This window comes from Saccopteryx leptura, chromosome 7 (assembly GCF_036850995.1).
Source record: "Saccopteryx leptura isolate mSacLep1 chromosome 7, mSacLep1_pri_phased_curated, whole genome shotgun sequence".
Lineage (NCBI taxonomy): Eukaryota > Metazoa > Chordata > Mammalia > Chiroptera > Emballonuridae > Saccopteryx > Saccopteryx leptura.
Genome location: NC_089509.1, coordinates 113,040,465 through 113,066,371, shown reverse-complemented (window position 1 = coordinate 113,066,371; position 25,907 = coordinate 113,040,465). Strand labels below are relative to the sequence as shown.

Below are 25,907 nucleotides of genomic sequence, written 5' to 3'. Positions count from 1 at the left end.
AAGGAATTTCCTCAACGGAAGAAAGAACACCCATAAGAAAACTATAGCTGATATACCCACTGCTGAGAACCTGCACACTTTCTCCCTAAGATCAGGAGCAAGGCAAAGATGTCCTCTTTTACAACTCTTATTCAACATTGTATGAGAAGATACACTAAAAAAAGAAAAGGAAATTAAAAGAGTTTGGGTTGGAAGAAATAAAACTGTCTTTCTTGGCAGATGACACAATTGTTTATGTAGGAAAACCAAAAGAATTCACCAAAAAATCTCCTGAAACTACTATGTAAGTAGAGCAAGGACACAAAATGCAAGGTAACATACTTTTGAACATACCAACATTGAAAAATTGGAATTCAAAATTAAATAGAACAATACTATTAATAGTACTAATATATAAAAAACCAAAGTTTATATTTAACAAAATATGTAAAGAATGTGTGCAGAAAATTATTCTGGAAAGAGAAGAATTTTATTTTGCCCTGGCCAGTTGGCTCAGTGGTAGAGTGTTGGCCTGGAGTAGGGAACTCCCAGTTTCAATTCCCAGTCAGGGCACACAGGAGAACCCATCTGCTTCCCCACCCCTCCCCCTCATACTTCTCTCTTTCTCTTTTCCCCTCCCCTCCTGCAGTCATGGCTTGATTGGAGCTAGTTGGCCCCAGGCATTGAGGATAGCTCCCTGGCCTCTGCCTCAGGTGCTAAGGAAAGTTTGGTTGCTGAGCAATGGAGCAACGCCCAGATGGGCAGAGCATCACACCCTAGTGGGTTTGCCGGGTGGATCCCAGTCTGGGCTCATGAGGAGTCTGTCTTTGCCTCCCCTTCTCTCACTAAATAAAAAAAATGTAAATTAAAAAAAAAATTTAGTCTGACCTGTGGTGGTGCAGTGGGGAAAGCATCGACCTACAATGCTGAGTTTGCCAGTTTGAAACCCTAGGCTTGCCTGGTCAAGGCACATATGAGATTTTTTTTTTTCTGTATTTTTCTGAAGCCGGAAACGGGGAGAGACAGACAGACTCCCGCATGCGCCCGACCAGGATCCACCCGGCACGCCCACCAGGGGCGATGCTCTGCCCACCATGGGGCGATGCTCTGCCCCTCCCGGGCGTCGCTCTGTTGCGACCAGAGTCACTCTAGGATCTGGGGCAGAGGCCAAGGAGCCATCCCCAGCGCCCGGGCCATCTTTGCTTCAGTGGAGTCTCGGCTGCAGGAGGCGAAGAGAGAGACAGAGAGGAAAAAGAGGGGAAGGGGTGGAGAAGCAGATGGGCACTTCTCCTGTGTGCCCTGGCCTGGAATCAAACCCAGGACTTTTGCACGCCAGGCCGACGCTCTACCACTGAGCCAACTGGCCAGGGCCACATATGAGATTTGATGGTCCCTGCTCCTCCCTCCTTCTCTCTCCCTCTCCCTCTTTCCTCAGTAAAATAAATAAGTAAATAAAAATAATTATTTCAATATAAGGCTTCAAAGTATATTAACAAACAAAGTGGAGCTGAGTGGCAAAGAAAAATTTGAGTTAAGTGATTTGTTTTAAATAATCTAAAAACTTGAACAACATGTTTTCAAACTCAAAACTAACAATTATGAAAATAGAGATTGAAACTTAATTTAAGAAACTGAAAATAACCCTGGTTGATTAACATTATGCCCTTTAATGTCTTTTAAAACAGTAAAAATTAAAATAAAAAGAAAGCATAGCTTGCATTTTTAGACAGGTAAAACAAGGAAAACAATAAGGAGTATAAAAGTTGAAACAGGAAAAAAAGTATAAAAAATATATTATATGAGACATAAATTGTACATAAAACAGTGTTGATATTGGAAGGCACAGCGCCAAAAATGGAATCCAACAAGAAGCACAAGGGAGATAAAGTGCCACGAAAGCTGTTAATCAAAGACACGCAAGTTCAGGTATGCAAATGTGAACAACAACAAAGAAGTGATGCTGGTATTCATGTAATAGAAAAGTTCAATAAACAAATAATGGGACAAATATTTTATGAATATTAAAAATCATTCCTTCTAGTTTTTTTTTCTTTAATATGATGAAAGGAAATAGTGAGACAGATTCCAGCATGCGCCCCGACCAGAATCCATTTGGCAATGCCTGTCTGGGACCAATGCTTGAATCAACTGAGCTATTTTAAGCACCTGAGGCTGACACACTTGGACCAACTGAGTGATCCTCAGCTCCAGGTGCCAATACTCAAAATAACCAAGCCACTGGCTGTGGGAAGGGAAGAGAGAGAAAAGAGGGAGAGGAAGGAAAAAGAAGAGGATAGTCACTTCTCATGTATGCCCTGACCAGGGATCGAACCCAGGGTGTCCATACACTGGGCTGACACTCTATCCACTGAGCCAATCTGCCAGGTCTCCCTCTAGTTTTTGACTATTCAAATAAGCAAAAATTCACATGCAGGCTCTGGAGAAATTAGCAAGAAGGATGTATTACTTAATTTTTTTTGTTCCTAAAACAGAAAACAATATTTTTCAATACTTTTAGAATGTATATCGATACATCATAATGTTGGACACAAAAAAATCTCAGAAAGTTAAAATTGGCAGAAATTAATCAGGCTGCACATGGAAAAAAAAACATACGCCCATAGATTTTATGAAACAAAACAGAAAGCACTCTGTTGGGTAAAAGAGAAAATGAATCTTTTAGTTACAGACTATTTTGATAAAGAAACAGAGAAGAGTGGAAGGAGATTGGTTAAATCTTAGGAAGATGGTTAAGTATTAGGAAAGATGCTTAAATATTAGGAAATCTTATAATGTAATTTATCACAACAATAAAAAGCAGAAAAAGTATTTCATTGTATCCATAAATTATTTAAATAGAAAATTTGGAAACACCTAGCAGCTATTTTTAGAAAAACTATATGAAATACGTGGAAGTTGACACAATATGAAGTCACCTAAATTAGTAAACACTGAGGTAAACATTGAAATGATGAAGCCATTCAAACAAAAACAAGTAATGCTTCCCTTTACTACAATTTACATCTGTATGTTTTAACTAATGCAATGGGATAAGAAACTGAATTTATATAAATACTAAAATAAGATACAATGTTATATGACATATGAATATATATGGAGAAATGATAGACACCTCACTAAATTCCCTAAGAACAAGAAAAAGAATTTGCCAAGAAGCACGAATTTTAAAAAAAGCAAGAGCTCACAAGTCCTTAAAACTTAACAATTTTATTTGCAACAATATATACTGAAAAGAAATAACATGTTTTCTTTGAATATATGTACCCTGATTTATTGATGTCAGCCCATTAAAATAAAAATTTATTTATAAAAAAAAATAAAATAACAGTTAAATCACAATAGTAAATACACATGCATTGATTTATAAACAACTAAAAGTTATGAACCTATGAAAGAAACCAAAATGTCTTATTCAAGAAAGTTAGATAAGATCTAAATAAATGCAGATATACAGAAGGGTGCCTCCAATCAGAAAAACATCGCAATTTTTTTTTCTTTCTGAAGCTGGAAACGGGGAAAGACAGTCAGACAGACTCCCGCATGCGCCCGACCGGGATCCACCCGGCACGCCCACCAGGGGCGACGCTCTGCCCACCAGGGGGCGATGCTCTGCCCCTCCGGAGTGTCGCTCTGCCGCGACCAGAGCCACTCTAGCGCCTGGGGCAGAGGCCAAGGAGCCATCCCCAGCGCCCGGGCCATCTTTGCTCCAATGGAGCCTTGGCTGCGGGAGGGGAAGAGAGAGACAGAGAGGAAGGAGGGGAGGGGGTGGAGAAGCAAATGGGCGCTTCTTCTATGTGCCCTGGCCGGGAATCGAACCCGGGTCCCCCGCACGCCAGGCCGACGCTCTACCGCTGAGCCAACTGGCCAGGGCCACATCGCAATTTTTAAATGTGAATCGTTCTGAAATTATTGTAAAAGTGTGATGCACTTGATATGTAATCTCACTGAATATAGATAAACCAATTTAAAACTATATGTAACAGGAAAACTATCTGACTCAAGCAAAGAAAGGTATAAAAGAGAAAGTAAGTAGAGGACGACCAAATAGGTTGAAATGTTAAAAAATATAGTAAGATTTTAAAAGAATGTAGAAAAATATTTTCAGCACACATGTCTGAGGGTTAATATACCTGATATACAAAGACTTAAGCCAATTGATAAACTATGACATATAACCCTGAAAAGAATGGACCTGAACAGTCACTTAGAGAAAAGAGAATTAATGCAGTAATTTTCCAGTAAATACATTTACATATACAAACTAACACATCAGTGAGAAACCATATCTCAGCCATTAGACTGGCAAACGCAATTTCGTGAGTGACGGACAACATGGTGCGGGAAAAGGTTGGGAGAAGCAGAGGCTCATCGCTGTTGTGAGCAGGAATTGCTACAGCTGGCGCTGTATCAAAGCGGAAACGGTCACACTGTTTGAAAATATGTAGGAAGTCTTTGTGAACTGGGGTTAGACAAAAAGCTAGTTATAATACCAAAAGCTTGATCCATAAGAGAAACAATCTGATAAATGAGAATAAAAAACATCTAATCTTTTTGTGCTTCAAAAGACACCGTTTAGAAAATGGAAAGACTAGTCAGAGAGCAGAGAACGAGAATCTGAGCTGGATCAAGGACAAGCGGTTCTGCTGGGAGCAAGGGACAGAGAGAAGCTTGTAAAGGAATGCAGGGCCGGGGTGAGGGGCTCCAACACAGTCACTTCCCCTCGGGACGCACAGGAAAGCCTTTCAGGCCAGCAGGCTAAAGAAACCATATCAAGAGTCTCTGAAAAGCAGAGCAGAGCTGAGAGCTCCCCATTCAGAAATGACAATGACAATTATGATGAAACCAGAGACATAAAAAAAGAGAAGGAGTTGGAAGCTGTGAGGTGACTCTGTCCTACGAAAGTGTAAGTCCGTTCTGGACAAGGCTAGAAGAAACTAACAGAATCAACATTTTAAAAAACTAGTAATAACAAAAAGCCATAAGCAATAAGAAAAATTAAATAATTACCATAAGAAAAAAGGTCTGAGACAACGATTATGAACAGAAACTAAAGAGCTAAAGAGATTTATTAGGGCTTCAAGCAGTGAGGGCAAAAGTTGCACCAGTGGAAGAATATTTATGCTGCCAAATTTTTAAGAACACCTGTGTGAAGATATCCAAAAACACCAAAAACTTCCCCTGATGTAATAAAAGGTAGAATTGAATCTGCCACCTTCAGAACAGAATGACTGTGTTTAAAGACAGTGCACATGAGTTTCACCGGTAGCTTTTTTCTGCATCACTTCTATTAGTAATAACAAGGGTGTCTCTGTGTTACAAAATCAATACTGAAATAAGTTTTTACTCTATATCTGAAAGCTTTAATAACAGAAATCGCCATAAAAAGGTTAAAAGACAGGGAAGTCTATGTATAAAGTTCAGACTATGTGGATTCTCTCCATAAAGAAAGGACAATGACCTCATCTGACTACATTTTTAAAAAATTTTTTTTATTTATTCATTTTTAGAGAGGAGAGAGAGAGAGGGAGAGAGAGGAGAGAGAGACAGAGAGAAAGAAGGGGGGAGGAGCTGGAAGCATCAACTCCCATATGTGCCTTGACCAGGCAAGCCCAGGGTTTCGAACCGGCGACCTCAGCATTCCAGGTCCATGCTTTATCCACTGCGCCACCACAGGTCAGGCATCTGACTACATTGATCAAAAATATACCAGCAATTGACAGAAGAGGTGATTTAAGTAACCAATAGACACAAAAGCTGCTCAACCTCCCTCCCCTATAATTAGAGGATGCAAATTAACAGGGGGCATCCCTTCATCCAGCCCCTCTGTGAGGTCTGGGCGTGGGGCGCTGGCTCACCAGCTGGTGGTAGGAGGGTGTGATGGATCCGCCTCTAGGAAGGCAGTTCAGTGGGCTCTCCAGACAAGTACGCATCAGTACCCTTCGCCTCCACAATTTGATCTTCTGGGTTTTGACATGAGACAGATATTGGGACATATACAAAACCATAAAAAATATATATAACTCATTGCAGTTTGTTGGTATTAGTGAACAATTGAAAACCACATAAATAGCTCTTTAAATAAAAAAAATAACTTAAAAAATATGGTCTATTGATTCCACGGAGTAGTATGCAACTACTAAAAAAGAATGAGGTTCATCAATGAGTTCATTCATGTGAAAAAGCTTTTAATAATTTTAATATGATATTAATATTTTTAAAATGTATATTCCAGAATGGCATATACAATATAATCTAATTTATTAAAAAACAAGACACAAATTGTGTATTTAGAAACACAATTTATATGTTTAAACACAGAGATATAAAATGTTATGCCGACAATACTCAACAGGACCTTGGTTAGAAGCTGTAGGAGTGGAGGGTGGTGAGCAGGAAATTTCCCTCTGTATACATCCAGGTCATTTGAAATTTAATGACTAAGATTGGATAATACATTTTTTCTATTAAAAAATCAAACAATTAGGCCCTGGCCGGTTGGCTCAGCGGTAGAGCGTCAGCCTGGCATGCGGGGGACCCAGGTTCGATTCCCGGCCAGGGCACATAGGAGAAGCGCCCATTTGCTTCTCCACCCCCACCCCCTCCTTCCTCTCTGTCTCTCTCTTCCCCTCCCGCAGCCAAGGGTCCATTGGAGCAAAGATGGCCCGGGCGCTAGGGATGGCCCAGGCGCTAGGGATGGCTCCTTGGCCTCTGCCCCAAGCGCTAGAGTGGCTCTGGTCGCAACAGAGCGACGCCCCGGAGGGGCAGAGCATCGCTCCCTGGTGGGCAGAGCTTTGCCCCTGGTGGGCGTGCCGGGTGGATCCAGGTCCAGCGCATGCGGGAGTCTGTCTGACTTCTCTCCCCGTTTCCAGCTTCAGAAAAAATACAAAAAAAAAAAAAAAAAAAATCAAACAATTAAACATATTAGTAATGTTACTTCTTACCTATTATTAAGGGGAAAAGATAGGATTTCTAGTCTTTTCCTTTTCCAGAACAGAAAATCACCGCACACAAGAAAACAGCCTGCACTAGTCTTTGGTGTCTTGGTCCCTCCCCCTTCCTTTCACTCCCTTAGGTCAAGATCCCTGGAGGAGGAGCCCAGACATGCCCCACCCCCCTCCCTGGGCTGACGGTCCCCAGGTCAGCCGTGAGACTGGGCACCCAGTGTTTGAAAATTAGTGATATGTTTACCCTGAATTTTTTATTTTCTAATGAACTATTTTCGAAACAGCTTAGGTGAAGGCAGAGGAGGCCTGCGGGAAACGAGAGAGTTCAGAGGTCACGAGAAAGTAACAAATCCCTTTCTCGAAGCCTCAGAAAGGACAGCTGAGTCCAGACAGGACCTCCCGCTGAGCAGTGGTTGTAACACAGGAATCCTGTGGGTTGTGGCAGCTGCACTCACACCAGCAGCTGTTCCTCTGTAGGTTAAAGCTCTGATTTCCTCATTACATATCCCTGCATTTCAGTACAGTGCAGCTGGGTGTTCTTGTAAAGCAGGACTGAGGTCAAGGTTGAGACCAGTGTCTAGTGACAGACAGAAGCAGCAGCCCAGCCAGAGAGAAAGTTAAAGGGAGAAAGACAAAGACTGACCTGGTGCTGAGGTCACTGCCTCCACTGGCCATCGTCCTGCCTGTCCCTCCGGTGTCTCCAGACTGAGACCAGTGTGGCTGTCCAGCCCTGAGCAGGAAGTGTGTAAAGGATTTACTCACGGAGGTCTCCACCCAAATGGGGAAACAAGAAGTGAAAGTAACTGAGTGCTGTTGGACACTGTCTCCCTTTTCCTGCAGCCCCACGGTGGTGCTCAGCCATCGGGACTGTGGCAGCAGGAATGGGGCCAAGGAGGGACGGGAAGGGTCTGGAAAGCCAGAGGAGGAGGACCCTCAGCAAGAAGCAGGACCAGCCACCAGAAGTCCCCTTATTTGTGCAGAGATATGAAAAACATCTGTTGATTCTGGCTGTACTCAGATTCCCTGACTTTCTAAGAGGGTGCAGAGTAAGACAGTTAGGTCTCCGTGTCCAGAAACAGGGCTGGGGGAGCAACATTCCCCAGTGCCATGGCTTCCACCTGTTCCCCTGAGTCTGACTTCCTCAGGCTGTAATTGGGGTTCTCACCCAGGTACAGTGAAGATACAGGGGAAGGCTCCCCCCTCTCTTCACCTCTGCTCTTTCTTTCCCCCAAAGGGGCAGACTTCCATCTGGGCAGATTCCACACCCTGAGGAGGACACCGTGCAGGGGGCAGGGCCACAGTGTGCCCAGTGCTGCGCACGGGGTCTCCCCGGCCCCCTCACTGGGGGTAGAGAAACTAGTAAGCTGAGCCTGCACTGGGCACAGCTGTCCTGTACTCCTGGTCTCCATGGTTCAAGGGACCCGGACAGGGTCTGACACAGACGACACCAGTCTTTTCTAGTGTCCCCTCTCTCTCCTCTGTCCTTGGACAGCAAGAAGACTAGCCCATCATTATGCCGGGTGTTGGCATTAATGTGCCAGCTTTTCCTGGGTCTGCTGAGAGTCACTAAGATCAGCATGTGAGTTAGAGTCCCAGAGCAAGTCCGCAGGGGCCGGCTTCCCGGGTAGGCACTCTCACATTGGGGCTGCCCTGGCCTGAAGGAAGGACACGTCCTAATGGGGTCAGCGGGAGCTGGGGACATGGCATCCTGTGAACAGCAGTGTCCCTGAGGGGTCAGGAGTCCCCTGTGGACAAAGCACAGTTTCCTTGAACCAGGGAACAACGTCAGACCCATGCAGGTTAGGAACCAGACTGGTCCATCTCAGAAGCAGGCTGAAGCCCTATCAGTGCTGCTGGACTGAGGACTGAGGTGTCACGTGTTGCACATGACGCGCCAAGGGGAGGGGCTTCCTCAGCGTCACCAGGAGCAGCTGCCCTTCAGGCCCCAGTAGCGGGCTGTCTCCACCTGGGAGACCCTGTGGCCTGTGTGTGTGTGTGTGTGGGGGGGGGTGAATGGGAGCAGCCTGAGGCCTTGTGGCTAAGCCCGATTCAGGGGTTCAGAGTTGGGAATCCTTTTGGCACGTGTCTAAACAATATCCCCGGATCCCGCTTTTATCGGGAAGAAAGCTGGGATTTTCATCCCCATCTGTCTCCCCTTCTGCTTGTCAGTTGCTTTAGGACTCATGTTAGGCTACTTGGGGCGTTTATACACAGAACTGAGGTTCTTCTCTGTGACTTCCTCCTGCGATTCCCCCTTTATCCCCAGAGAGCGTGGATGCCCCGCCTTCTTCCCGGGCTCTGCTGACCAGCAAATAAAATGAACTCTTGCCCGTGGCTGCTGAGCCAGTGGTAGTGAATGATAGAACCAATCGGAATCCGGAAGACCGTGTAACAGGCTTTATTGAAAGGAAACCTGCCGGGCTGTCTCGTAAGGGAGAGCAGCCCTAACAGGTAGGGTTAAATAGGGGATTTGAGGGTCGGAGGAAAAATGTATATTTCAGTAATTTATGTAAGATTAACTGTAAATAAGCTAGGGGACCTTCCACACCTGGTTAGTCACCCAGATGCCCAGGGGGTAGTGACCTGGAACATCCAGTTTGTCAGTGTCCCTTCATCCACTTGAGGGAGGAGGGGGTCCTGGCCCTCGCAGCAACCCCTATCAGTAAACAGGAAACATCTCATGCTGGCTGCTTGTGAGGTCTGATTTACCTCCAGAATCCCCCGGCTTTCGTTCCCTCTCTGGAAGTCTCGGTTGTTTTTCTCTGAACTTTGCCCAGTGTTCTGGCTGTTTTCTGCAAGCTGCCTATTGGATAGGAGCGCATCCTGCAGCTCAGAAGCAGAATCCCCAACCCCCACTTGTAAGCAGCAGACCGGCCCCGCCCACTCCCAGGCCCAGCCTGGTTTTCAGAGACCCCAGTGGTTCCAGTGCCCCTGAGCGCCCACCCACCAAGGAAGAGAGAGGCTACTGTGCCTGACTCAGTCACACTTTTGTTAGGAGATACACTCCGACTATATAGACTTTGTGCTCACGGGACCACAAACACCTACTTAAAATGACTTCTTTCATAAACAAAATAAGAGAACAAGTAATATGTATAAAGAAAAGATATGGTTTATTCTAGAATTTTACAAACCATCTCTACATGAGACATATAAGTTGTTCCTGAAAAGCTTAAGAATATAAAATGGTTTCTTTTTATTTATGTATTTGTTGTTTATTTATTTGATGTTTTTGGCTAAGACAGGAGATAGAGTTATATGGTTGTTGCATTTGGGTTTTGTTTCAAGGACTTACTGACACATCAGCCTCTTTCCAAGGGATTGGGGACACTTCCTTCCCTCTGCCTCTTTTTTCTTTCTTGTGCTTAACTCTTTATTGTGCTAATGAAAGAAAGAGCACCCAACTGCGTACAATTGAGAGTTGGTAACAGCCTTTAGCATTTCTTTTTTTTTTTTTTTTTTTTTTTTTTTTTGTATTTTTCTGAAGCTGGAAACCGGGAGAGACAGTCAGACAGACTCCCGCATGCGCCCGACCGGGATCCACCCGGCACGCCCACCTGGGGCAACGCTCTGCCCACCAGGGGGCGATGCTCTGCCCCTCCGGGGCATTGCTCTGCCGCGACCAGAGCCACTCTAGTGCCGGGGGCAGAGGCCAAGAAGCCATCCCCAGCGCCCAGGCCATCTTTGCTCCAATGGAGCCTGGCTGCGGGAGGGGAAGAGAGAGACAGAGAGGAAGAGGGGGGTGAAGAAGCAAATGGGCGCTTCTCCTATGTGCCCTGGCCGGAAATCGAACCCAGGTCCCCCGCACGCCAGGCCGACGCTCTACTGCTGAGCCAACCGGCCAGGGTCTCTTTAGCATTTCTTATAAGGCAGTTCTAGTGGTGATGATCTCTGTCAGCTTCCATTTGATTGGATAAGTCTGTTTCTTCTTTAATTCTAAAGAACAGCTTTGCTAAGTACTAATCTTCATGAACAGTTCATTCCTTTCAATATTTTCAGTATATCATTCACTCTTTTTCGACCTGCAAAGTGTTTGTTGAACAATTTACTAATAGTCTTATGAGGGCTCAGTTGTATATGACAAGTCAGTTTTCTCTTGCTGTTTTCAAAACTTTTGTCTTTAAATTTTGAAAATTTATATAAAGAGTGTCAGTATAGTCCTTTTCAGGTTCAACCTATTGGGGTCTTTGGCCTTTACAAATATGGATATCCATTTCTTTCCCTAAATTTGGGAGTTGTTCAATCATTATTGCATTAATTAGACTTTATGTCCTTTTCTTTTTTTCCCCCGCCCTCTTGGAGTCCCACAATGCATATATATTTTCCTTTATAATGTCTCCTAAGTTCTATAGGCATTCTTCACTCCTTAATTGCCTTTTGGTCCTCTGACTGGATAATTTCAAATAACCTATCTTTAGCTCTCTGATTCTTTCTTCCGCTTAAATGTGTCTGCTGTTGAAGCCCTCTATTGAATCTTTCAGTGCAGTCTTTGTCTTCTTTAGCCCTAGAATGTCTGTTTGTCTATTTGATAGTTTCTTTTTCTATGTTGAACTTCTAATTTTGTTCACGTATTAGCTCCTCGTTTAATTTAGTTGTCTGTGGGTTCTTCTTTTATTTCCTGAATAGCAAACACTTTCTTGAAATTCTGCTCAAATTTCACCTCCAGTCTACCTTTCATTAAGCCCACGTCATTGCTCTGAAAAAGAAAATGACAAAATAATGACACTTTTTAGTAGTATTAGACACCCTGCAATTGAGAATGACCAGAAATCTTGTCTAAAACACCTAAATTACCTTAACCAGGGTAAGCTGAAAACTCAAAGGGCTAAGAGTAATTTTTGTGTCCTAAGGGCAGGATTATTTACTATTAATTAGACAAAAATAGAAAATCATTACCATGCTTAAGTACTCTTACTCAATGGGCTTGGGTGGTTTACTTCAGTGATAATTAGGAAAGTAATGTAAGGTCTTTATAACTATCAAATATTACAAATATCTAAGTACAATCAGTGAACTTCCTTTCTTGTTGTCACCTCTATTTTTCTCTGGTGGCTCCTGTTAACTACATCAGTGTTTTTCACCCATCTGTCTGTGGACCAATGCTAGTCCACCAGAAATGTTCTGCTGATCCACAAAAGAGTTGACTACTCTGATGTTATGAAGATTATAGACCCAATGATCTTAGCAGGACTCGCTTATGCTCAGAGTGACTGCCACTTACCAGCCTGTATCATCGATAACAACACTACTGAGGTTGTCTTAGATATCTTTGGAACTTGGAGCCTCTTTCTAGTAACCTTTTGCACGGTGCAGAGCATTTACAAATCATGCACAATAGACAAAAGGCATCAGGAAAAACTTAAGTCATATTCAATGCATCATACTTGTGAAGTTCGAAAATCAAGCACCAAAGCTTGTCCCCTGTTGCACTGTTTGTTATGCACAGTAAAATAAAACTTTATTCACTGCATGCTTCCATTTCCAGCTGGCTAGGTCACCGGTTCCCAAGTGTCAAGAGGTTGAAAACCACTGAATTATATGGTTTACTTACACGCAAAGGAACCCAGAGTGGGGGATTTCTGAGCCGTTTCATTGAGAATGTTTGGGGAGAGATAAGAAGCACAATATGACTTGAGGATGCAATTCTCCTCTCCCGTTGTTTGGAGCAGGGAGGACGTGCGTGTCCCCCATGGCTACCTGTTGCCTTCGAGGAGGGGAGTGAGCTCTCAGGGGGCTGAAGCTGTGGTTGTCAGGGACACCTAGTGACTCACTGTTCCACTCTATTGAAAGCCCCTCACTTCTAGATCCCTTGCTTGGATAAGCTTGTGATAGGATGAGATAAACTGTTAAATTTCCCTACACCACAAAATGAGGGCAGAGTCACTCCACGGAAAGACAACGAAATGGAAGCAGGGAGAGCCCCTTACGTTAGCAGGGGCCCCGCTGTGCTGAAAGACGCCGCGCAGCTCCCTCACAAACCCCTCCACTTGGGGGTAACGCCGCTCATTCAGCTTCTTCCTGATTGCTTTCAACATCATAAGAGCCTCCACGCGTCGAACGGTGGCTACTTGCTGGTGAGAAAAATATATGATATTGAGAAAATTCCTGATGCGGTGCAAGGTATGCCTTCCGTGGATTCCTATACAATCCAGCAGAAATACAAGGTAAGGACAGCAGCAGCCCGTGCTCTGCCTCCCACGGATTTCAGAGATCACAAATCTCACAAGAGCCCGTGTCAAGGTCAGGCGACCTGTAATCATGGTTTGTTATTGTTACTCACATTCTTCTTAGGGAAGTTTTCGTCGAAATGGCAACAGACTTTCAAGAAGAGGAACTTACATTTCTGCAAGAGAAGGAGAATTTGAATGAAAAGCAGCTTAGACAGAATGATTCCGTATGCATGCTGGGCAGAAGTATGGCGACACTGGTTTTCCAGAAGTTTCCTCAAACAAGTGTGGCTCTAAGAAACAGATATGTAATGGCGGAGTTGTTTGTTCTCTGCACACAAGCCTCAGTGCGGCGTCAGCAGGGTTGAGACCTGGGCGGAAGAGGAGGCACCCTTTGGCACCGTGCCCCTCACCCTGTGACTGTTTGACTTCTCACATGTCAACGGGAAAGAAAAAGGCTTGGGGGTTCAAATCCAACTCACCAGCTCCTCCTCAGGCCCCATGGGCCTCGCCAGGACCTCAGACTCCCTGCGGCACTGCTGACTTCCTGCAGACAGCATTATCTGGCAGAAGGTGCAACTCCACGGGCTGCTGAGAGAGTGGGCACAAGTGAGCAAGGCACATCCCCAGAAGAGCCACCGTTGCTACAGCTGCCACTGTCCTTTCAGGAATGGCCCATGGGCACAGCTTGAGAACTAAGGGAACACTGCGTGGAGTCTCCAAGGGCCCCCTGTTGGGTCTAGCCAATGACCCTCATCCCATCAAGGGGAGCAGCAGGGGGTGAGTGGAGGGCAGCTCAGGGTGAGGGGTGGGCTCTCCTTTCCCCGTCGGAACTTCTGGGAGCCCCAGAGGGCCCTGCCCACCTGGCCTGAGGGTCAGAGACTGGGCTTTAACCCCTGGGGTCCTGTAGCCTCAACCAGCTGAGAACATGACAAAAAAATCCAGGTTTCCTGCGTTTCCCAAATAAGCAGAGAACATAAATCCCTGGGTTTCCACTCCTGTGAACAGGAGTCCATGCTAGAAAGCTCTATAAAGAGCAGTGGCAGTATGTAGGCAAAGGACCCAGCCACTGGCCTCAGCCTCCCAGAGGAGAGAGGAGGGTATTGTTTAATACCCTCTTGCTACAAGTGTCTTTAAACTTGTAAACTGGGGTCATATTGCCGGACCCCCACCTCCCTCCATCCCAGTTATTTCCCATCAGGACACACGCAGCAGCTCTGCGGGGGGGGGGGGGGGAGGGGGAATGGCAGGAGGAAGGGTCCTTGAAAGGAGAGAGGGGCAACATCTCACAAACCTCTTTTTTTCCACAGAAGGGAGGTGACAGCCCTTATGAAAGGATCTTGAACAAGTATCACAGCGGAAGAGCGTCCCTCTGCTTCGGCAGATCTCACATGTGTTTGACTTTCTCAACTAGAAAACAAAACTGTCCCCAGTAAGGACCCAGAAGGCCTCCACTACGAGAATCTGGAATGCATAGCATTTTGTGAACCTGGGAAACTCTGATGTGCTTCTGAGTGCAGACTTCAGAAGAATTCTTTGTCTACAGTGAAGTTTAGGAGGAGACACCTATGTGTCAGACCACAAACCAAGAAACTCTAACACAGAAAAACTAGCAACAAAACAAGACAATGAGTTTTATAGACATTTTAAAGGTAAATCATTTTATTACCTTGCAGATAAAACAAGGTCCTGTAATAAAGCATCAAATCCATTTGCCTACCCTACAATGACCCAAATGACTCATGGAAAGGTTGTATATATATTGAGAAGTTAATACAGTGGAATAAACTTCTAAGAAAACACTGCATCCTCTAGTCGTGGCTGTCGGCTCCCCATGAGTTCAAGGACTGGAAGGAAGTCCTGGACTGTGGATTCTGTGCCTGGAGGGTCCCTGGACCTGTGACAGTGACTTTGGGGTGGAATGACCATGGGCACAGATGACCAGGTGGTGCCAGGGAGGATGGCGCTCTGTGGCTCTGGGAGCTGGGGAAGATGCCCCATGACTCAGCTCACCGTGTAGGGCGGGGTGGCACCATCTCTGAATGGCCAGGGAGTGTGGCCGTTGCTGTGTTCTATAATCAGACTGGAGAGGGACTTGAAAGTGAATTTCTTACCAATCGTAATGTGAGGCCTTGAACCAGATTTAATTCATTTGAAGAAGATAAAATTTGATGGTATTTCCATCCAAATGTTGTGGTGTAACTCCTGAATATTGAACCCAACAAAGTTTATAGAGCAGACACAAAGATACACCGAATTCCATACAAGCACACGTGTGAACGAAAAGAACTGGCCTGAGACTGAGCCCTTTGTCAGTCAAGAAAGTGCGGTCTAAGGGCCAATGTTAAAGCTCAGTATTACGTGCTGCTGTGACATTTGGTAAAATAAGGAGGGTCTTGAACGACCTATCTGCACGTTCTCCTCCCCACTCTGCTCCCCTGGATAAGGTCCCTCAGCTAAATCATGCTCCTTGTCACGGGACCATGTGTAATCTGGATGATCTGTGATATCGTATTTGAGTTCCTAGTCAGTCATGGAATTATTCAAAGAAACCAACCACCATGTCCCCCAGAGACCAGAGGCCACCCAACCCTCCACAGCCCCTGGTTGTTCATCTGTCCCTGAGGGCCACCCTGTAAAGCTACACGGTCGCCCTGCCCTCCTTCCTCGGTCTGGGAGTGTATGTGACTAATAAACACCTGTCAGTTCACCTGTCCAGTGAGAGATGCCATTACTTGCCATCCGAAACTCTCCAGTGGACATCCCTCCCCCATCAATGGTGATAGAAACAGAAAACCAGGCACTGAGGGCATGTTAAGTCATACAACAGAGAACTGCAGCTGGGAAAACTGTGTGAACCATTCTCTAAAGAGCACCCAAGCCAGTGGATGAAATGTCTCAAGGGCTGACAGTTCAAAAGACCTTGAACGTCAGATAAAGGCCTGGACCGCACGTTCCCGGTGGAAGGTGAAGTCCCGGTGACCAGCTATGTGTAGCCTAGTGTGCAAGTGCTGTATGGCCATTTCTACCTGAAGTGTATGAGGATGGCACTTCTCACCTTCCCCTCCTGCTCAGGGTCTCATTCATACCCAGTCTTGAACAGGCCATCTCGTGGTCCTGAGTCTACACTGCACATTGTGTATTTGTTTGTAGTATCCACAGCCTTCTTCCACTGAGGGAGAAATCACTTCCATAGATGGAAAGGAAGCTGCACAGCCCTGTAGTGGAGCCAAGGGCTGGCATCAAACGAACTATTTTTCCAGGTCAGCCTATTATTTAAGATGCATCCATCTCCCAAGAGCTCCAACCTTACAGAACTATCTGCATGAAAATAAGCCCATAATTTCCAATTGAGAAAGAATTCTGTGTTTCTAAGTATATCCTTTATTGGATAATGGAAGAGGATGTAAATAATATAATCAAAATCTAGGATTGAGTTGAGGATGACCTTGTGACCTTATTAAGAAAATTTTTTATGTATTCCATAGTCATGTTTACTTTACATGTGACACCCTTACAACATCTGCCTCTATAGCTAAAACTCTTCTATGAAGCTGTTTGGATAGATCCTTATCTCCATCTCAAATGGTTGACCATGCACAGATGACCCTGCATACAACATAATGTTCAGTGACCATATCTGAAGGCACACGCAATAAATAAAATGAAGGCAGGGGAGAGCGGAAGGGAACACTAAATAATAATCACACAGTTGAGAAACCATAAAAAATGCACCATACATATAAAGTCATTTGCGTGAGAAGAACTCAAGTACAGAAGTGATCACCTTTTTCTTCCCGTTATTTTTGCTTGGAGGTTTAGGTAGATATCCACGCTGAAAGATAAAAAGATCCAAATACGGGGTTAGCCCGTGTTTCCGGTTTGTGAGTCCGGCATTCCAACCTCTTCCCAAATATTTCTTCTTGGATGTCCCAGACCAAGGCGTATTAATGAGACATGAACTTCCTCTCCTCCCCTGTATTTATTCTAGAATTTGTCGTTGGAACCCAGAAAAATCATCTTCAGAACCTTCTCTCTTGTTCTTATACTTTTCTCCTAAGTTTTAAGAGGTTTTCCTTCACCATCTTTTTAACACCCCTCACCTCCTTTCCATTCCCAACAGGGCCACTCACACTTGAGTCCTCACAGCAGGACCGTTCGCTCAGCACACACGTATCCCACACCTACAGGTGTCAGACACTCTGGACAATGCTGAGCCCACAAACACGGACAAACCCCTGGGGAGTCTAGAGACACAAGGGGAATGCAGGAAGGATAAGAATAAAACAGTGAGAGAAGGGCCTTCATAGAGGGTTCAAGGGGCCCAGGGATGGGTGACCGGGGCAGGTCAGTCAGGGAACATTCAGAGAGGGGTGACATCTGAGCTGAGCATGGCAGGCTGACTGTAGGCTTGTTACGCTGAGAGACAGTAATTTCAAAGGCCCATGTTGTCTGTGATACTGTTCTAAATACATCATTTCATGGCTCAAGAGACTCCCTGGTTCTGAGCTGTCTATATTTATGAGTTTAAACTCCTCAGCTTGACATTAAATCTCTCCACAAACTACTTGATGGACTATTCCATATCCCACACCACCATCCACCTCAACCCACGGAGTGGTCTGGTTTTCAAGCCATTCTTTCTCTGGAGTGTCTTCTGCCCACTGGTTGACTGTGGACTGTCTCTCTCAGTGCGTAGAGTCGTCTGCAAGCACGAGTCAGAATGACCTTCCCCTCCAGCTCCTGCGCCTGCGCCCACAGAGCCCCTGGGACAGAGCGGGAGCTGCCTTGTGCTGAGCTGTGAGGGTGGGCACCTCTCCCGGGGGAAGGACAATGTCAGGGGCTTTAGGGCTCTGGTCATAATGCAGCCTATATTCGGTGAGCTCACAGTGACCTTATCTTTGAGTACAACCGGGAAAGTCACATCTCCGCTCCCGTCACTCACGTACATCCATCAGTCTTTTCAGGGTTTCCCCTCCACAGCGTATACTCAGCTTCCAATTACTTGATTTTTCACGGCCTCCTTTAATTTCAAATTCCCTGGGGGTGAACCAGTTTCCATCATCGCTTTTTATACACTTCACTGTGGCTCCTGTAAGACAGGGGGTGATCCTGAGACCTCTTTGTCCTCAGAGCTCAGTTGTTGGCCTCCCAGCACATTGGCTCTGAGCCCACCCAATTTGAGTTCACGGTCAATAGCAGGAGTGTCTGGCCTCCCCTCTCCGACTTAAGAACCCCCAAACCCAGCCTGCAAGTCCCCTCCAAGGAGAGTCCCTGCATTGTGCACACATTTCTTTGACCTCTATGCAACAACAACAAAAGTGATCATTAGCATCAAAATCAACACTAGAAATGTATTCCAAAATCACCTGTTAGGAAAAGCAATTGATTCTGAACAGGGAGAGGACTTGCATTAGCTATTGAATTCTGGAGACAGAGAACAAGGCAGACTCTCTGATGGCCCGGGGGGGGGGGGGGCACTCGGGGGGGGGGGCAGAACCTCAAACTGGACTGACATCTCAGGTGGGGGCCCCCCCGCAGCTCAGCAAGCACCACAGGAGACCTGTGCCTTCTGCTGCAAACATGTTTCAGCCACTTTACTGGCACTAGTGAGCAGGGATCTTTCCGTTCCTGAAATCACGGGTAGCTGACATTTAAATAACTGTGAAATATTACTCAGTGGAAAAATTTAATTTATACATAAAATGCAGTCATATAGCCATATGCGTCCTTAGGGAGATGAAAATCAAAACCGCAGTGAGATCCTACACACTACCTGTGCCAGTGTGGCCATAATGAAAAAGACAATAACAAGTGTTGGTGAGAATGCAGAGAAATTGGTGACTGGAAATTTTGCTGGTGGGAATATGAAACTGATGCAATACTGTGGAAAACAGTTTGGTTTTTTCCTCAATAAATTCAATATAGAATTATCATATAACCCAGCAATTCTACCCCTAGGTATATAAAAAAAAAACCTGAAAAAAATAAGTTTACATAAAAACTACATGAATGTAGTAGCATTATTCATACTAGCCAAAGAGAGGGAAAACTCCATCTTCGGGAGGGAAGAATAAAATATGGCATATCCGTCCCATGGAACTGTTAGGTTTTGGTTCAGGGCTCCTTTAATTCCAGAGCCCCTTTACAACTCAAATTCCTATCACCCAACTTCCCACTAGGGCTCAAAACAGAACATTCTCATCTCACACTGTGAGGTTGTAGTTAATTTGTTTGCTATTCTCTCTCTTAATGGTTTCCTGGCCTTTACTTTGAAATGTAGCAAAAAGTTTACCTTGCAGGAATATCAAGGAAAGCTTACATTGGGGAGGGACCTGACAATTAGGGGAGTTTAATCACAATAGTTCTTTGTGAAAGTCTAGCCACAGGCCCAAAAGTGACCGGTCCCAGCTGCTCCTGGGAGATTCCTGACCTCTTGGTTGTGTTCAGGATTTACCAAGGACACCAGAAAGGACCATGCTGATTAAGCTTGTGCTACAGCAGAAAGAACGTGTGTTTCTGCAGCTGAATCCCCTTCTTCCTGCTCAGCATCAAGTCAGTGACCAAGGCCACAAACCCCAATATGCTAATCTGAGTATGTCCAGGTGCAGGCAACCCCATGCCAGCAAATGCCTGCAGCAACTTCTATCTCTAATGCTCCCTTCAGCAGCTCAGGGCTGACTCCCTTTGCTGGTCTCAGCCCGCTTGCACCCAGGCTCTTTTAAAATAAATTTTCCTTTTGGAACACACTATCCTTGTGTTTTTGTTTCGGGCTGTGGTTTCTGCCTTTCAGGAATATTATGTTATTTGGCAGTAAAAAGAAGAAAATATAATACATGCTACTACATGCATGAAACTTAAAAACATCAAACTGAGGGAAAGCACAAGTCACAAGAAAGGTACATGTTATATGAGTCATTGATATAAAATGCCTAAAATAGGCCAGTTTATAGATCAGAAAATAGGTTAGCGGTTGCTCAGGGCTGGGCAGTGGGGTGAGGTGAGAATTGGTATTGACTACTGGGGTTTCTTTCAGTGGGGGGCAAAAACATTCCAAAACTAGATTGTGATGATGGTTGCATAATCTTATGAATGTACAAAAGAAACAAACAAAAACTCAACAGTGACTTCTACACTTTACACAGAAAGTTGTATATGTGAGTTGTATATCAGTAAAGCTGTTTAAAAAATAGTTATGCAAACATTTATATTAATTGGTGTTCACATAGCCATATTAAGAGAAATATCATACTGAGTTCATTATAACAGACAATTATTGCAACATGTTATAACTTAAAAATCACAAAATATTTTATATTCATTGTGTAAATGAACTCTCAACGTCATACCATGAGGTAGGTTTTTAACATTAATCCAATTTTTGGATGAGAAATTTCAGGCCTAAGAAACTCCCATTCTTTACTAGGTCACTCTCAGCAGGGCTGAGGTCAGAACTCAGATTTTCTGATTCTAAATTCTGTGATCTCACTAAAACACCCTGTCCTGGTGATGATGATCCAGAAAGCATATAAGATGTAAAGGTGGATGCTGAGGGCCTCTTCCTGTTATATCTGATTCAAAGTGAAATATACAATATGACCCATCATCAATTGACATTCCTGCACTTCTCTTTGGCATCCTTATGAAGACTTCCATGTGGAAGTGAGCGCTTAATATGCACCATTTCTTAAAGTATGAAAACATCATCTTAACAGCCCCTACCTACACTCAAGCCTCTGTAGGGCCTCAATTCCTTGAACGATGGGTAATTCATGTGGGTAATTCCATTACTTCTTGTGAGTTCTTCATTTACGAATTATAAATTAAAGTAGACCATAAAACCCACCTTGTTCCAACTTGTTCTTATATAACGAGCCGTCCGTCTTCCCACACTTCACAGGAAGAATTTCAGAGTTAAAATCCACACTTTCTGTTTCTTGATTTGTTGACCCTGCAAGAGAAGATTCTTTGTTCTATTCCATTTTACAGTTGCACATGTACAACTTCTTCCTATGTTGAGGTCATTTCTATAAAGACATAAGGTTGGCCCTGGCCAGGTAGCCCCGTAGATTAGAGCATCATCCTGAAATAGCAAGGTTGAGAGTTTGATCCATGGTCAGGACACACAAGGAAGCAGCCAATGAATGCACGACTGAGTGGAGCAACAAATCAGTGCTTCCTTTTCCCTTTTCCTCTCTCTCTCTCTCTCTGTCTCTCTGTCTCTCTGAAAATATAAAAGAAATTAAGCCCTGGCCAGATAGCTCGGTTGGTTGAAGCATTCTCCCACAGACAGAGGTTGCCGGTTGGATTCTTCAGTCGGGGCACGCACAGGAGCCGCTCCATGTTCTTTTTTTTTTTTTTTTTTGTCTTTTGATTGGACAGTTTAGTCCATTTACATTTAAAGAAACTATTGATCTAGAATAACTTACTATTACAAGATATTATTCATTATAGAGAGGGGGGAGAGAGAGAGAGAGAGAGAGAGAAGGGGGAGAAGCAGGAAGCATCAACTCCCATATGTGCCTTGACCGGGCAAGCCCAGGGTTTTGAACCGGCAACCTCAGCATTTCCAGGTTGACGCTTTATCCACTGCGCCGCCACAGGTCAGTCCATGTTCTTGTTTCTCTCTCTCTCTCCCTGTCTCTCTCAAAAAAGAAACGGGGGGGGGGGGAGGAGAGAGAGAGAGAATATTGTGAGAAGTCAAATCCCAACAAATAGTTTAAACATATATTATTTTAAAGGAATAAAAAGCATTTACTAATATTAATTACATAATAGGTTCCAAGGGACTTTCAATAAGTTTTAAAGAATTAATGAAGTCAATTCTTCATCTCATGTTCTAGATCAGGGGTCCCCAAACTTTTTACACAGGGGGCCAGTTCACTGTCCCTCAGACCGTTGGAGGGCCGGACTATAAAAAAACTATGAACAAATCCCTATGCACACGGCACATATCTTATTTTAAAGTAAAAAAACAAAACGGGAACAAATACAATATTTAAAATAAAAAACAAGTAAATTTAAATCAAGAAACTGACCAGTATTTCAATGGGTACTATGGGCCTGCTTTTGGCTAATGAGATGGTCAATGTGCTCCTTTCATTGACCACCAATGAAAGAGGTGCCCCTTCAGGAAGTGAAGCGGGGGCCGGATAAATGGCCTCAGGGGGCCGCATGTGGCCCGCGGGCCATAGTTTGGAGACCCCTGTTCTAGATAATCCATTTCCCATTTTTAATTTACTAACAGAACATCTGCATTCTGGAAGATGTCATGGTCCAGACAAAATACCATAGTTCATAACTCCCCTCATAGCAGCAGGACCTTAAGATTCGAGGAGTAAGAGGAGAGCAGAGCGCTGTGGGAGGGGGGAGCCGTTAGAAAAGCTTCACACAGAAAGGACAGACCTCTGAGGGAAGACACATTTTGCTCCTCACCATTTCTCTTCGGATGGCCCCTGGTCGGCAAACTGTGGCTCGCGAGCCACATTGGGCTCCTTAGCCCTTGAGTGTGGCTCTTCCACAAAATACCATGTGCAGGTGCTACCTCAATAAGGAATGTACCTACATAGTTTAAGTTTAAAAAATTTGGCTCTCAAAAGAAATTTCAATCATTGTACTGTTGATATTTGGCTCTGTTGACTAATGAGTTTGCCGACCACTGGCTAGCACATGGACATATGGCCGGAGCTCAGCAGGCACCTTAGACAGACACATGATCTTAAGAAATAGCTAAACTGTAAAAGAGAAGAAGCTTCAAAATGCACAAATCCTAACATACCCAAAACCATTTTGGAAAGGAAAAGAACCAAACTTACAGGTTTTACTACCTGATTTCAGGACTTATTATAAAGCTGTAGTAACTAAGAAGGTATAATATTGATCTAAAGATAGACATACAGATAAATAGAACAGAAAAAGAATTTCAGAAATACATTTGAAGTCATATGCTCAGCTGACTTTCAAAAGGATGTCAAAGCAATTGATTTAATGTAAAACGATAATCATCAATAAATGGCACTGGGCTAATTGGATATCCATAGAAAAAAAAATCCTTACCTAATGTCATACACAAAAATGAACTCAAACTAGATAATGAATCTAAATATAAGAGCCAAACTGTAAAACTTGATGAAGACCCTGACCAGGCGGTGGCACAGTGGACAGAGTGTCGGACTGGGATGCGGAAGGACTCAGGTTCGAGACCCTAAGGTCTCCAGCTTGAGCGCGGGTTCATCTGGTTTGAGGAAAGCTCACCAGCTTGGACCCAAGGTCGTTAGCTTGAGCCAGGGGTTACTCAGTCTGCTGTAGCCCCACGGTCAAGGCACATATTAGTAAGAAAGCAATCAATGAACAACTAAGGTGTTGCAACGAAAAATTGATGATTGATGCTTCTCATCTTTCTCCATTCCTGTCTGTCTCTCCCTGTCTATCCCTCTCTCTGACTCTCTGTCTCTGTAAAAAAAAAAACACACAAAAAAAAACACAAAACAAAAACCAAAACCTTGATGAAAAAAACACAGAATATTGAGGCAAAGAATTATTAAATAGATACCAAAAATTACAGATGATAAAAGAAAAAAACTGTTAAACTTCATCAAAATTTTAAATTTTGTTTTTCAACAGGAATGCCAAAAAATTGAGCATGTAAACACGCCAATTGGAAGACACAACCAACAAAGGTTGTGTCTTCCAAGGCAAATGATTTGATTGCACTTCAAATCTATGGACGGCAAGGAAGCACATGAAAAGAGGCTCAGCATCCTAAGTCATAAGGGCAATGCAAATTAAAACTATAAGAAAAAATATTACACTCCCACCGAGAATGGCAAAATTAAAAACAAAAAACCTAACCAAGTACTGGTGAGTAAGCAGAGCCATCGGAACTTTCATATATTTCTAGTGCAAAAGGAAAAGATACCACCATTCTGAAAAATACTTTGACAGACCGGAAGATTGTTGATCATGCACTGTGTTCATATGACCCGGTAGTACTTCATCTAGGTGTTTATCCAAGACAAATGAAAACATATGTCTATCCAAATATTTATATGAACATGTTCCTAGTAGTTTTTTTCTTTCTTCTTTTTTTTATAATAGCTTCAAACTAGAAATAGCTCAATGCTTATGCTCATTCCTCCACAGTCGCTTCCTCTCTCCACAGTCAAGAAAGGTTCCCTGCTCTTTAAGGGTTATGGGAATATACTGGGTCACCCAGGTAATCCAGGATAATCTCCATCTCAAGGTCCCTAGTTTAATTATTGATATATCTACAAAGTCCACTTGCCATATAAAATAACAGATTCCAGGTTCCAGGGAGTAGGAACTTTGAGGAGCATTCATTCTACCTACCACAATATTTTAAGTAATAATAACAACAATGGAACACTGGCATTATAAAACTCATTTCTATTAGCTTTAAATTGGTTCCTTTAAGTCAAGCTCCTTTAAAACTCAAATTCCCCTCTCCCAACTTCTCATCTGGGCTCAAAACAGAACATTCTCACCCCCCACTGTGAGGCTATAGTTAATTTGCTTACTATTCTCTCTCTTAATGGCTTCCTGGCCTTCACTTTGAAATGTAGCAAAAAGTTTACCTACACAGGAAAGGCTGGGAAAGCTTGCATTGGAAAGGGACCTGATTATTAGGGGAGTTTAAATCACAATAGTTGTTTGTGGAAGCCTACCCACAGGTCCGGAGGCATCAAGTCCCGATTTCTGACCTCTTGACTATTTTCAAAATTTACCAAGGACACCAGAAAGAAAAAGACCTTGTGTTTCTGCAGCAGAATTCCCCTCCTCCTGCTCATCTTCAAGTCAGTGACCAAGGCCATAAACCCAGATACGCTCATCTGAGCATGTCCAGGCTCAGGCAACCTCAGGCCAGCAAGTGCCTGCTGTAACCTTTGTATCTAAGGCTCCAGCCCGGGGTCAGGGCTGACCCCCTTTGCTGGTCTCAGTCTGCTTGCACCCAGGTGCTTCTAAAATAAATTTTCCTTTTGGAACACACTAGCCTCTGTTTTCCGTTCCTCCCGCAGTTTCTGCCTTTCACTTTCTGATATTAAAAGAAAGTAAATAATTAACTCTTACTCCTTTTCTTCTTGGCTTTTTCTAAAGTAGAGTTGTTTCCAGGATTCACAGTACCTAGAAAATAACAGGTGGTGGTGAGAACACAGAAATTAGTAAATAAAAGTGGCAAACCTTAGGGTGACTTATACTGCAGAAAACTTAAGTTTATAAGGAAGTTTGAATTCCTGTTTCTCTCTTCCTTCGAAAGCAATTAAAAACCTACTGAATTGAGAGGCTGGAGTCCAGGATGGGCCCTGGGCCTCCCTTTATTTCTCAATTAGGCTTTGAAAAACTCCTTGAATACCTTCGTACTTCAGTTGGTGCAGGGATAGGAACAGATATCCTGTCCTGTCCTGTCTGGGTTTTAAGATTTTTGTGAGATGTCAGAGTCTCCTTAACTGAGTTCTCAAAGAACAGTGGAACTACTTTATCTTTTTATTTGCATAAAATATACACTAGCATTGCTCTTGTGCCATTGACTTTATACCAATTAGCCCAGCCCACCCAATGTACCATGTTAAATGTGTATCATCTAAAATCATTTTAAAGAAAACTCAAAAATAGTTGAATGAAGCTTTTACAGCCAAGAAAGCTATTTGTTTCATTTGCTTTTAGGTCTTTTATGATTGCCTGGCCCCTAAACAGATTTGTTTTCAATGTCCCCAAGATTTGGAAGTAAAGGAAAACACAGCCAGCATTCAGAGTTAAACGAGTTATAAATCTTGTAACT

General features: G+C 43.8%; 2 protein-coding genes across 9 annotated transcripts in view; both read right to left on the bottom strand.

Annotated features, from left to right (window-relative positions):
- LOC136378400 (nuclear body protein SP140-like protein) overlaps nt 1-7,718 on the bottom strand; it is a 37,129-nt gene extending 29,411 nt beyond the window's left edge. For all 5 annotated transcript variants that reach the window (XM_066345290.1, XM_066345294.1, XM_066345291.1 and 2 more), the window contains exon 1: nt 7,588-7,718. In XM_066345290.1, coding sequence (XP_066201387.1) covers nt 7,588-7,619 — 32 coding nt within the window. In that variant the 5' untranslated portion in view covers nt 7,620-7,718. The remainder of the gene's footprint in view (nt 1-7,587) is intronic.
- Nucleotides 7,719-10,466: 2,748 nt separating this feature from the next.
- The window catches only part of LOC136378399 (nuclear body protein SP140-like protein), a 60,049-nt gene continuing 44,608 nt past the window's right edge, over nt 10,467-25,907 (bottom strand). For 3 of the 4 annotated variants that reach the window (XM_066345287.1, XM_066345288.1, XM_066345289.1), the window contains 9 exons: nt 25,199-25,252; nt 20,958-21,062; nt 18,061-18,203; nt 16,899-16,946; nt 14,406-14,521; nt 13,594-13,702; nt 13,225-13,287; nt 12,872-13,015; nt 10,474-11,640 (listed from right to left, as the gene is read on the bottom strand). In XM_066345287.1, the coding sequence (XP_066201384.1) occupies nt 11,533-11,640; nt 12,872-13,015; nt 13,225-13,287; nt 13,594-13,702; nt 14,406-14,521; nt 16,899-16,946; nt 18,061-18,203; nt 20,958-21,062; nt 25,199-25,252 (890 nt within the window). In that variant the 3' untranslated portion in view covers nt 10,474-11,532. Of the gene's footprint in view, nt 11,641-12,871; nt 13,016-13,224; nt 13,288-13,593; nt 13,703-14,405; nt 14,522-16,898; nt 16,947-18,060; nt 18,204-20,957; nt 21,063-25,198; nt 25,253-25,907 lie in introns of all 4 variants that reach the window. The other variant, XM_066345286.1, reaches the window with a different exon arrangement.